At 30.6% G+C, this 12,863-nt stretch overlaps 3 protein-coding genes and 1 pseudogene across 3 annotated transcripts; 2 read left to right on the forward strand and 2 right to left on the reverse strand.

Annotated features, from left to right (window-relative positions):
* Window positions 1–1,101: 1,101 nt before the first annotated feature.
* LOC124941930 (calcium/calmodulin-regulated receptor-like kinase 1) lies at window positions 1,102–4,314 on the forward strand. Its single transcript, XM_047482313.1, has 9 exons — window positions 1,102–1,172; window positions 1,254–1,338; window positions 1,599–1,972; window positions 2,073–2,226; window positions 2,735–2,861; window positions 2,939–3,024; window positions 3,096–3,167; window positions 3,253–3,453; window positions 3,877–4,314. The coding sequence occupies exons 3-9, from the start codon at window positions 1,644–1,646 to the stop codon at window positions 4,159–4,161; spliced, it is 1,254 nt and encodes a 417-aa protein (XP_047338269.1). The 5' UTR covers window positions 1,102–1,172; window positions 1,254–1,338; window positions 1,599–1,643; the 3' UTR covers window positions 4,162–4,314.
* A 1,483-nt stretch (window positions 4,315–5,797) lies between these two features.
* Window positions 5,798–6,686, forward strand: LOC124944036 (annotated as a pseudogene).
* A 377-nt stretch (window positions 6,687–7,063) lies between these two features.
* On the reverse strand, window positions 7,064–7,831 carry LOC124944037 (protein NDR1-like). Its single transcript, XM_047484494.1, has one exon. It carries the CDS (start codon window positions 7,761–7,763, stop codon window positions 7,128–7,130), a length of 636 nt encoding a protein of 211 aa, XP_047340450.1. The 5' UTR covers window positions 7,764–7,831; the 3' UTR covers window positions 7,064–7,127.
* A 2,044-nt stretch (window positions 7,832–9,875) lies between these two features.
* On the reverse strand, window positions 9,876–12,185 carry LOC124941925 (tryptophan synthase beta chain 1). The gene is made up of 5 exons (XM_047482307.1): window positions 11,811–12,185; window positions 11,301–11,657; window positions 10,524–10,966; window positions 10,346–10,440; window positions 9,876–10,267 (listed from the first exon to the last, which is right to left on the reverse strand). Exons 1-5 carry the CDS (start codon window positions 12,150–12,152, stop codon window positions 10,092–10,094), a joined length of 1,413 nt encoding a protein of 470 aa, XP_047338263.1. The 5' UTR covers window positions 12,153–12,185; the 3' UTR covers window positions 9,876–10,091.
* Between the last annotated feature and the right edge of the window lie 678 nt (window positions 12,186–12,863).

The raw sequence follows: 12,863 nt of genomic DNA on the forward strand, positions 1-12,863 counted from the left end.
AAAAAAATATATATTTAAGGTAAAGATGTGATTTTGTCTCGTAATCTCTTAAATTTTTTCAATTTAATTCATTATTTATTTATTTAATTATTAAAAAAATAGTAAAATTTATTTTTATCAACGTTTTATCTAAAAAAAATTTGTTATTTTTTAAGTCTACCCCAACTCAGATTTATAGATCCGTCTCCGATTTTAAGAATCTAAGAGCTTGAGACAACGTATTTGTATTTTTTTTAATTTAATTATTTATCGTTGTATTTAAACAAATCTCATCATTTCTAATATACATAACCACTTAAAATATATATATTATTATTTCATCTAATTAAAATAACCCAATACCAAACAAGACCTAAACATATGAAGTCATTCAGTTGACAATAGAGGATTCAATATAATATTAAAGTCCCAAATTGTTGCTGCGGTTGATCTCTCTTTTGTAAGGATCAGTCAATTTTACTTCACCTGCCATCTATTTTTAAATTAATATATTTTAACATTAAATAATTTTAAGATTAAATAAGTTTAATAAAAACAAATTATTAATTTCTTATAATATAATACATGCATAAATAACCATTTTTAATTAAAACTAAACTTAAATACATATAAAGACAGATATCGGAAATTTCGTGTCAGATGTTGAGAATAATGTGTCAAACACGTGAATATAGACATAAATTCTAATAAACTCACATGTTTGACAATCATTTTCCGATAACATTCATAACACAAAATTCCCTATCTTCGATGGAGTTCATACAAATATTCATAAAATTACGTTTACACATAATTAATTAATTTCTTATAATATTATACATGCATAAATCACAATTTTTAATTAAAACTAAACTTAAATACATATAATAACAGATATCGTGAATTTTGTGTCGGATGTCGAGAATAATGTGTCAACACGTGAATATGGACGTAAACTCTAATAGACTCACATGATGTTGAAACATCGTTTCCCGACACCATTCATGACACAAAATTTCCGATCTTCGATTGAGTTAATGACGTGACAGAGAAACAGTTAAAAAATATCCTATTTTGTTTAGATGAAAATTAATTATTTTGAATAAATTAGGAAATCTGACCTTCAATTGACAGCCATGGCGATTTCTGTATATTTAGTCAAGAAATGCGCGCTTACTTGCTCATCCAAACTGGTAAACTATATGAGAGAGAAAGAGAGAATCACGACTGCTGAACTTCACGAACTCACACGTTTTCATTTTATTCTTCTTCAGATAACTCTCTCTCTTCGTTTCTGGAGGAACCGCATCAGATTCTTTCACGGATTTTCATTCTTGCTGCAAAAATCTGAATCCACAGGTGAAGAATCGTTGTAACTTGTACATTATTGATTATTGATTATTGATTTCACTAATTTTCTCTTTAGTTTGATCAACTGATGATATTTTCCCTTACAATTGTTGTTAATCATAGTGTTGTTATATCTTTGACGTTTTCCACTTGAATGAGTTCATACATGATTATAATGTAAACTGTAATAGATCTGAAAATTCATTATCGCATTAATCAATATCTGTTAGTTTAAATAAATTGCATTGGTTATTGTCTTGTTTGATCAGATGAGTCAATAGTGAAGGATTCAAATTGAAGCAACATCATCAAGGATGAAAGCATTATCATCTGGACTTATAATTGGATTATCGATAGGAGTGGTGTTAGGAGTACTTCTAGCCCTAATTCTCATACTGATTTGCATTCGGTTTCGATTGATAAGTACACAAGTAGAGAACACTACTAGTTCACAACGAGCAGCGACTATACCTATTCGGACTAATGTCTCTGTTGACTCTTCAGCAATATCAAACTCATCTATTGGCACAGAATCACCAAGGAGTTCATCTGGAAGGAATGGTATGTCTTTATGGTTTGGAGGAGCTAGGAAAACAAAAACAAACGGAATTGCAGCATCTGGAATATTAGAATATCCTTATAAGTATGTTGAATTCTGATCACCAAGATTGCTATTTTACATTTGATCATGATTCAAGATGGAATTTACATTGAAATGGTTTTTGTTTTTGTGCTTCAATTAGGGAATTGCAGAAGGCTACCCACAACTTCACTAACTTGATAGGACAAGGGGCGTTTGGTCCTGTCTACAGAGCCCAAATGTCAACTGGCGAGATTATTGCAGCTAAGGTTCTTGCAACTGATTCCAAACAAGGAGAAAAAGAGTTTCAAACAGAGGTTTGTTTACTACTATAGATTGAATGATCTGTTGGAGTTTAAGTTTCTGAATTTGCGTCAAAGATTCGATTTTCATACTTAAAAAATGTGTTAGGCTCGTTATGTTATTTTTTTAAAAGTTTGAAAATGGCTTAAATTACTTCTTGGTTAACTTTAGTAGGTTCTTAATTCATCTAAAACGTATTAATGCATATAAGGACATTACTCGAGTTAACAAAAAATCGACGATAGCAACTAATTTGAACCATAATGAGTGAATTCAACCTAATTATTGAAAATGTTAGCTGCTATAGAACAATAATATTTCTACAAACATTAATGGGCTTATGTAATTTAAGCAATTTTTAAAAGTTGGTGAATCAATTGATTTATACAACAATTTGAGTAATTTTTAAAAGTGGATGAAACAAAGAAAAATGAGCTTTCTTTCCTATTATTATTGGTTTGTTAGTTGCTGTAGAACAATAATATTTCTGTTTTTGTTTCCTTTTATACTATAAACTATCAGGTGATGTTACTTGGGAGGTTACATCACAGGAATTTGGTGAACTTGGTAGGCTATTGTGCAGAAAAGGGTCAACATATACTCATGTATGTTTATATGAGTAATGGAAGTCTAGCTTCTCATTTGTACAGTAAGCTCACTCGATCTGAACCGATATAGAATTGCTTTGGATTCGTCTTTATACTGACTGAGCTCTTCTCTATTTAGGCGAAAAGCATGAACCTTTGTTATGGGATTTGAGGGTTCGAATAGCTTTAGACGTAGCAAAAGGATTGGAATATCTCCATGATGGGGTAAGCTTGATTAATGGTAGTTTTAGTTGTGCACTTGTGCTCATAGTTTACACATTTCTTGTTTAATTCAGGCTGTTCCTCCTATTATACATCGAGACGTAAAATCGCCCAATATTTTGCTGGATGGAAACATGGGAGCAAGGGTATATATAAGGGAAAAAAATGTTATTAGTTAATGTAGTTATTATAGACTTGATTAATATTGATAAAACTAACTCAAGCAAGCAGGTAGCTGATTTTGGGCTTTCTAGGGAGGAAATGGTGAACAAACCATCCAATATTCGTGGAACTTTTGGCTATCTCGATCCTGAATACATATCGACAAAAACATTCACAAAGCAAAGTGATGTCTATAGCTTCGGGGTGTTGCTGTTCGAGCTCATTGCTGGCCGAAATCCTCAGCAGGGTCTCATGGACTATGTTGACCTTGTAAGATCCCTTCAAAACAAAAACAATCTCTTTTGTTATAGTAACATAAATATGGTGCCATTTGGAAACATTTTCTTGATATAGATTGGATCCAGATGAAAAACAGTTAATAAATTTATTTGAAAATATATTTTTTGATCAAATTATCTAAAATGAATCACTTTTTTAGAAATTTATTCATAGATTCTCGTCTAGATTCAGATAGAAATCCATACCAGAAAATGTTTCCAAGTGTTGTTGAGCACAATGGCTCCTCGATATAGAAAAAATATGGATCTAAAAACGTATCTAGATGAGATTATGTTTGAAAGTTAAACTTAAATAGATCACGTTTTAATTTATGTGGAAGAGATTAAATTTGGAAATTAAACATAATGAATGACTTATTTTGAAACTTGAGGAAGTGTATCTCTATATGTGTAGGCAGCTATGAATGTGGAAGGAAAAGTTGGTTGGGAGGAGATGGCAGACTCTCGACTAGATGGGAAATTCGACTTGCAAGAACTAAACGACGTGGCCTCTTTGGCATACAAATGTGTAAATCGGGCACCAAAAAAACGACCTTCCATGAGGGACATAGTGCAAGAGCTATTACGCATTCTCAATACGAGACAAGGAAAACACCATAAGAATTCTCTATCCGCCGCAAGCAGCGACATAACCATATTCGTTGACGATAGAAGTGAACATCGGAGTCCATTAACTTGACATTCGTATCATTGAAGAATGTTTGTCGATAGCTTACAACATTTTTCTATTTTTATCTTTTAAACTATATACTTGTTCTAATCAAGTTATAGTTTTTCTTTGAATGAAATGACTATAATGAATCTTTTGTCACTTAATTGATGTATTTATGAAGAATACTTTAATTTAATAATTACATTTCATTCTTTTATTTGTTTGTTAATATGTATATGCTAAAATATAAGACAAATAAGAAAGTTGTTCAAAACCTTGTAGGAATAAGTTTTTTTTTTTTTTTTTTTTTTTTTTCTAATAACGGAGAACACCGTTCTTTTTAGAAAGTTCAACTTATGTTTTAAAATGAAAAACATCATGAAAAATAAATTATATATATTAGTATGGGAGCATATTTTTTTTTTATTGTTTTTATTAAATTATTTTGAAAATTGTGTATATGTCTTAGATTGTCACCATTTTAATAATTTGTAGTTTTATAAATAGAAAAAAAAAATCTTTAAATTGTCACAATTTTAATAATTTGTAGTTTTATAAATAGAAAAAAATCTGAATTGTTTCTCGAACTAATTTATTACGTTTATAAATAAAAAACGTTTTAGACTGAGAGGATTTTTTTTATCGTTTTTATTAAATTATTTTGAATTTGTCGTATATGTTTCAAATTGTCACTATTTTAACCCTTTGAAGTTTTATAAATAGAAAAAAAATCTATATTGTTATTATTATATTTTTTTTTTTTATTTCTCTAATTAGTTTGTTACATCTATAAATAAAATAATATTTATATTTATAAATGTTTTGAACATATATATTTTTTTTTAAAGTGAGTAGTGTTTTTGAGATCTATGTATACACATTCTAATTTGTTAATTTGGTTGAAAATTGTTTGGGTGACTTAAAAAAAAGTGTGATGATAAATAGTTTGAAAAAGTTCGAAAACAAATATATTTAGTATTTATTTTACATAAAATTTTGAAACAACATAATTTTGTTATTTAAACGTGTTTATTTTTTAAATTGAATATTTTTTCAATATATGATGTTCCAAATTATCGAATGTAATTTAAAATTTTAAAAAATGTAAATCGAAAATAGAGCAAAATTGTTATTTTTTTTAAATATAATAAAAAAATTGTGAAAAATAAAATAGACAAATACGTTTTAATTAAAATCATAAATAACTAAAATTGTGATGGTTAAAAACTCATTTATTAATATATATATATATATATATAATTTTTTTTTCTCAAAATTGGAGTATAAATAGCAATTAAGTGATTATTGTAATAATTTTTTAAATTGAATTAAGACGTGAATAGATTTGTTAAATTAAAAAAAAATATATATTTAAAAGAAGTTTATTTAAATTAAATATTAAAAAAAATTGAATTATAATTTTGTACCATTATAAATTGACAATAAATAACACAAACAAACAGATCTGCATTGAGTTCGCTGAGATCATAAAAGCTCAAATAAAAAAACAGACAAATCAATAAGATAAAGATCTCTGACCGTTGATTTCATTCATTCATACATAATAACAAGATCGATCCGCGTACTTCCATTCCATTAGTCCATCTAAAAACCCAACCCACTATATAAATATATATATAAGAAACGATCGACTAAATCCCATCAAGCGCCAATTTCATCTTCTTCCCCCGCTTAAATTCATTCAATTTCTCACTTCTCCTTCATCAATGGCGGGTCGAGGCAAAACCCTAGGTTCAGCAGCATCAAAGAAATCCACATCAAGAAGCAGCAAAGCCGGTCTTCAGTTCCCCGTCGGTCGTATTGCTCGATTTCTCAAAGCCGGAAAATACGCTGAACGAGTCGGCGCCGGTGCCCCTGTTTACCTCGCCGCTGTTCTTGAGTACTTAGCCGCTGAGGTACTATCTCAATTCAAATCTAGATCGAGTTCCAATTGTTTTAATTTGATTCTCAATTTTATACATTTTTCAGGTTCTTGAATTGGCTGGGAATGCTGCTAGAGATAATAAGAAGACTCGTATTGTTCCACGACATATTCAACTTGCTGTTAGGAATGATGAAGAACTTAGTAAACTTCTTGGAGATGTTACGATTGCTAATGGAGGTGTGATGCCGAATATTCATAATCTTCTTCTTCCTAAGAAGGCTGGTGGTACGTCTAAGGCTTCAGCTGATGATGAGAGTTAAATCGTTGATGATGATGATTGATATTTGATAGTGTATTTTATTTAGGATCTCTGATTATGCTTGTTTTTGTTTTAGTTGTATTAAGTTAGTTTTTTTTCTAGATGGGTTTATGAATATGTATACAATCCTTCTTTTTTAGATGGGTTTATGATTAAAAGCCATTCTGCCATTGAAATTGAAGTTAAATTTGTTTTCTTATCTCAGATTGTGCTTGTTTTCTCTTAGTTGTATTAGGTTAGTTTTTTTTTTTCTAGATGGGTTTATGAATATGTATACAATCCTTCTTTTTCTAGATGGGTTTATGAAGAACAGCCATTTCGCCATTGAAATTGAAGTTAAATTTGATTTTTTTATCTCAGATTATGCTTGTTATCTCTTAGTTGCATTAGGTTAGTTTTTTTCCTAGATGGGTTTATGAATATGTATACAATCTTTCTTTTCTAGATGGGTTTATGAAGAACAGCCATTTCTCCATTGAAATTGAAGTTAAATTTGATTTTTTTATCTCAGATTATGCTTGTTTTCTCTTAGTTGTATTAGGTTAGTTTTTTTTAGATGGGTTTATGAATATGTATACAATCCTTCTTTTTCTAGATGGGCTTCATTCAAATTGAAGTTAAATTTGATTTCTGATAGTGTATTTTATTTAGGATTTCAGATTATGCTTGTTTTGCTCTTAGTTGTATTGGGTTAGTTTTTTTTCTAGATGGGTTCATAAAGATTAGCCATTTCCGCCATTGAAATTGAAGTTAAATTTGATTACACAAATAATTGAATTTAGGTTTTTTTTACATAAAAAAGTAGAAGAGAATTACAGTCCATAGAACGAGATCCATACGTCGCCGGAGTAGAGGCGACGGCGGCGATGAAGATAGCTTGACATCCTTTTTCCTGATTTTAGTACCCATATCGTTCATTGCCACGTCAGCTCCGACAGCTAGCCTGTGTCTCTTGGTTTTAAAAAAGGAGATCTTGAACCTGACCGCCGTCTCTAACCCGACTCTGAAAACCGCGCCTGAGGTATTGGAAGCTGATCTAATGGCTTCATCCCATGGAATCCCATATGTGGTGATGAGCTGGGACCAATAATGTTTTTTATTAGGTCCTCGATGGAACGCTGGCAAGGTGGCGTTTGCAATTGGAAGGGTTTGATTGGATCTATAGTAAATGGTTAGATTGAGAGCATCATAGTAAACACCCTTGTCTTTGTTCTTGTTGTCGAGTTTGATTTGGAAGAAAAGGGTTGTGTTTTTGGTGAGATTGTTGTCGCCGGAGTTGGTTTTGTTGAGGGCGGGAAGGTAGATTTGTTGGATGTAACATGTGGGTAAAGATGCCCGGAGACTTAGCCATATGAATAGAACGGATAAGCCGGAGGTAAGAATGAAGCTGGTGCAGCAACGGCAGCAGCTGTCGGAATCAGACATGGTCGGAAATGACAAAATGAGAGAAGTTGATTTGTGTTTTGTGAAGGGTTGAAGGACTTTTATGGTCTTTCTTTGTCTTGAATTAGTACTCGTGTTTGTTTATTTATTTATTCATAATCTACTTTTATGTTCAAGTTGACGGTTCATTGACTTAAAAAGATGATATATATAACATGGTTTTGTATAATCAAAATTGGGTTTTTAAAAATTTTAAATTGTTGGGTTGAGATTTGGTTGATGAACCAATTGGTTTTTGTTTGTTGATCAAAAACAAATATTAAACCATGGGTATTTAACTAAAGAAATATTTAGTATCAATTATATATTATAACCAAATTATTTGAATTTTATCTATGACTGTCAATTCATTTTGGGTTTGATTTAGACCGTTTACAAGTTAAATACTAAAGTCAGTTTGCTTTATTATTATTATTATTTTTATTTTACTTTTAATTTTGGTTGGTATAGGAATATAATCATAAACTCTACTTCTAGTTAAGTGTTAAGACATTCTATTAGGAAATGAGAATATTTTTGTTTCTTGTTTCAAAAACAACTATAAACATTTCTCAACTTACAAGTTAGATACTTTTCTTACCGAGTGTTCTCTCATAGTTTAGAGAAATTCAGATTCTTCATTCCTTGTACGATGTGTACGGCTAAAAATATTGTTATAACGTCCCACGTTTATTAAATTTGGTGTTAAATTTAAAATATAAAGTGTTATTAACTTAGTTGGTTAAAAAGTTATACTGTATTTGTTTTGTTAGGTTGAAAGTTCGAAACATACCACCTATAGTATTTTTAATTTTATTTTTAACCGTTTATGGGTGGGTCAACCCAGAATCTGACCCAAATATCCATTTACTCTCACATATATATCTAAAGTTCTCGACCCGACAATCCGAACACTTTCAAAATTGAGCATTATTATATATATATAGATGACCAAGTCATTTAGACACATTTATTTATTTTTATTTTTGTGATAGTGGAAGCCCTTAATAAATTCTTAATTTATTCATTTTAGTTTATTTCCTAAATTTAAAGACTTTTTATTTTTGAAGACTATTTCTTGTTTTAAGGGTTATTTAATGCTAAAGTTATATTAAAAATGTTTGCATTAAAAATATAAAAATTATTGATGGCTATATTAAATTATAGTGAGTATGAGTAATTAGACAAGATCAAACTATCAATCATGTAATCTAGTTCAACCCAATTTTTGACGAGTAATTCTGTTCTTAGTTTCGCTATACTCTCCCAGAATATCGTGAAAATACTGCCCGGACCCTAAACCCTAATTCAGGGCTATCATCTTAGTTATGAATATGTGTCCAGAGATAACCAAATTATGTAAGAAGTTGTACAAAATTTAAGTCCAGATAAAAATAAATAAATATTGTATATATTGATTACTTATTAAATCTTTATGTCAAAATCTTGTTTAGTTTTAGTTGTCAAGTGATATTTAAAATAAATATTATATATTCTATCTAAAGTTTAATTATTTGTAAGTACATTTTTTTTTATATCAAGTTCAAGCTCTTTAAATTTATTTTCTAATTTCAGGTGTTAAAATATGTAGCTTCAAATGGTTAAATAACGTTTGATCTTTCATTTTTATAAGTTTTCTGTTTTTTTACATGTTTCACTTTCCTTCATTTTACATGTCTTGTTTATAATTTTGTTTTAATAAACTAACCAGATTGGTGAATCATATTTACCATTTGTGTAATATTTTACCATATCATTGTAGTTTTAACTTGATAAATTAATTATTTTCAGAGTTGTTATTTGTTAACTAAATTAATATATGATATGGTTCTAGTTATTACTTGTTAACTAAATTAGACATAAATACACATCTAAATTCTAATACAAATCTAGTTAATTAAAATATACACTCATACAAATTTAAGTAAATTGATTCATGTCAAAATATATTTTTTAATAATCCTATCATACTCCTTTAGAAACACTTTGAACAAGAAAAGATAGAAATTATAAGAATCTGACCTTTGAACTTTTGCAAGCTATTCTAATGGGTTAGAATTGATAAAAGTAAATGTTTTCAAAATAACAATGGCCTATATTTTTTTCCGAATAAACTCATACAATTCCAACTCCAGAAATAATTTTCAAATGATCCAAATTGTACAAATGGTAGACAAGAAAACAAGGGTTCTTGATTTCTTGTTGAGACTTGAGACACAACCACCAGATTAATCTGAAGTTACATATTATAAAACCATATATTATTCAAGGTAAATTAACTGTCAATGCCAAATCATACCAATTTATTACCAATTTAATCTTCTTCCATTATTAGAGCTTCAAATGTTTGGTGACGGTATGAACATCCTTGTCTCCTCTCCCACTGCAATTTAAAACCACTTTAGTTCCATTTTCGAGTGTAGGGCAAAGATACTCCAGATAAGCCAGTGCATGCGATGTCTCAAGTGCTGGGATAATTCCCTCCAAACGAGATAATCTCTTGAAAGCTGCACAATAACAAGAAAAAGAAACCCGATGAAACAAAGTTACAAATTCAGGCTTTAAAATGCAAGAACCAAACCTACCATCCAATGCCTCTTCATCTGTGATGCTATAGTATTCAGCACGTCCTAAATCCTTCAAGAAACTATGTTCTGGCCCAACTCCAGGATAATCCAGTCTAATAATATTGAGATAAACAAAATCATTAAAAATACAACCTTTTTCTTTCTTTATGAAAAGAAAAACAAAAAATTAGTTTACCCGGCACTAATGGAATGAGGCTCGATTATCTGCCCATCGTCGTCCTGCAATAAGTAACTCATTGCTCCATGTAAAACTCCAACTTCTCCTTTAGTCAAAGTAGCAGCATGCTTACCACTATCAATACCAAAACCAGCAGCTTCAACTCCAATCAATCTAACTTCTTTATCGTCAACAAATTCATGAAACAGTCCCATAGCATTTGAACCTCCACCAACACAAGCAACTAGAACATCAGGCTTTCCTCCCCATTTGTCCATGGCTTGTCTCCTTGTTTCCTTACCAATCACTGCATGAAACTCTCGAACCATCATAGGGTATGGATGTGGACCAGCAACCGATCCCAATATATAATGGGTTGACTCCACGTTAGTAACCCAGTCCCTTATAGCTTCAGATGTCGCATCCTTTAAGGTTGCTGTTCCTGAATGAACTGCTCTAACCTATATCTACAACTTGTCAGTACTTTAATTGAAACCACTAAAAAGAGTAATTTAAACTACTTTAACAACATCAAATCTCAATTGGTGGACCATTTGGTCTGATCAGAATCTTTAAGAGTTCGATAATCACCACATTAGTTGGGGTCTGTCATCGACCTTCTTCAAGAACTTAAAATGAATTAGCTTTTGATGTTGCTCTAAACTTTTGTTTTCAATTTTGCTTAACATGTGATTTGTGTACATATATCAAATGAACAGAACACCACAAGCAAAATTTTGATCAAATACTAAAATGGCGAATTAAACTGAGAATTTGTTCAACTAGAACCAGTACCTCAGCTCCAAGAAGTCGCATTCTGAAGACATTAAGTGCCTGTCTTTCCATATCTTGAGCTCCCATGTAGATAATACATGGTAAGCCAAACCTAGCACAAACAGTTGCAGTGGCAACTCCATGCTGACCAGCCCCTGTTTCAGCAATAATGCGTGTCTTACCTATACGCTTAGCCAGAAGAGCTTGAGCCACAGCATTGTTGATCTTATGAGCACCAGTGTGGTTAAGATCTTCCCTCTTGAGATAGATATGAGGTCCTTCACCATTGGGGCGTTTATAGTGTTCAGTTAGCCTCTCAGCAAAATAAAGAGGACTCTCTCTACCAACATAATCTTTCAATATCCCATCAAGTTCTTTCTGAAAGATTAATCAGAAATCAGATCCATATACATTCACCCACATACCAAAATCCAGTAATTGCTAGAAAAAGAAGTTTACACTTATCAATTGATCCTATCAGTAAATTGACATATATCTAAGGATACCCAGATCATAAAAAGGAAAACCAACCTGGAATTCGTGGTCGTCCGCGAGAGATCGAAAAGCAGATTCGAGCTCCGTTAGGGCATACATTAAAGTTTCCGGGACATACTTACCACCGAACTTGCCGAACCGACCGAAAGAGTCTGGCCTGAGGAGGACTTCATCTTTATCACTCTTTTCAACTTCCTTCATTGGGTGAGCTGTGAATGTGCAAAAGACTGGGTTTTTCTTACCAGATGTTGAACGCTGTGTAGTATTCAAGGATTTGAGCGGCGAATGCGCCGGATTGAGTGAGGAAAGGTAGGGTTTTGGCAGGAATGAGGAAGAATTGGTTCTATAAGCGGTGCTTGTGAAGTAATTTGACGCCATCTGAGAGTTTAGAGAAAGAGTGATAGAGGGTATAAACAAGACGGGCCGCTTTAAGGCAGTTCATTTGGGTTGGTCTGAGTGGTGATGATGACGTGGCTAAATGGGTTACCTAACACGTGTCGTATAGTTCATTAGACTTTTGTAGACCAGACTTTTAGTCGGTTTCTTTGTTCAAAATAGAACCAAACATTTTTTTATTATTGTTTATTTAATTGTAATGTTGTATAAAAATTAAGATGGAAATTTTAAAATATGAATATTTGGTTTAAAATCTTGATTTAGTATAAACTAATCAATAAGATTAGATTTAAGTATTATTTGATTTTAGAAATATATCAATTTAATTTTATATTTTGTTTTAAAAAAAGTTGTTTGAAATTATTATTTTAATGATGTTTTTGTATTTTTTTATTATTATTATAATTAGTTGAAAATATCAAAATAGAATTATTGAATATAAATAATAGTTCAAAACTCAATTTAATAACTAATATATTTAATTCATTAAATATAAAGTGATATGTAGAGTTTAAAAAAATTATATCTATATACTTTATGATAATTCAAATATTGACTGTATACTAAGATTTCGTTATGGTTGATATAATATCGTTTCTACCGAAAAAATATATTTAAAAATAAGTGAAATTAAATTAGTTTTATATATAATAAAATAAAATGTTTAGGGAGGACTTATATTGAATAATATTA

Source organism: Impatiens glandulifera, chromosome 6, assembly GCF_907164915.1.
Source record: "Impatiens glandulifera chromosome 6, dImpGla2.1, whole genome shotgun sequence".
NCBI classification, from domain to species: Eukaryota; Viridiplantae; Streptophyta; class Magnoliopsida; order Ericales; family Balsaminaceae; genus Impatiens; species Impatiens glandulifera.

Bases quoted from the DNA above. Each gene is read 5' to 3' on its own strand.
- LOC124941930 (XM_047482313.1), top strand. From the start codon at position 1,644: ATGAAAGCATTATCATCTGGACTTATAATTGGATTATCGATAGGAGTG. The intron at 3,025-3,095 runs GTAAGCTTGATT...TGTTTAATTCAG, and splicing joins TGGAATATCTCCATGATGGG to GCTGTTCCTCCTATTATACA. The intron at 3,168-3,252 runs GTATATATAAGG...TCAAGCAAGCAG, and splicing joins ATGGAAACATGGGAGCAAGG to GTAGCTGATTTTGGGCTTTC.
- LOC124944037 (XM_047484494.1), bottom strand. From the start codon at position 7,763: ATGTCTGATTCCGACAGCTGCTGCCGTTGCTGCACCAGCTTCATTCTT.
- LOC124941925 (XM_047482307.1), bottom strand. From the start codon at position 12,152: ATGGCGTCAAATTACTTCACAAGCACCGCTTATAGAACCAATTCTTCC. The intron at 10,441-10,523 runs GTAAACTAATTT...CAATATTATTAG, and splicing joins CCTCATTCCATTAGTGCCGG to ACTGGATTATCCTGGAGTTG. The intron at 10,268-10,345 runs GTAGGTTTGGTT...GTTATTGTGCAG, and splicing joins AGATGAAGAGGCATTGGATG to CTTTCAAGAGATTATCTCGT.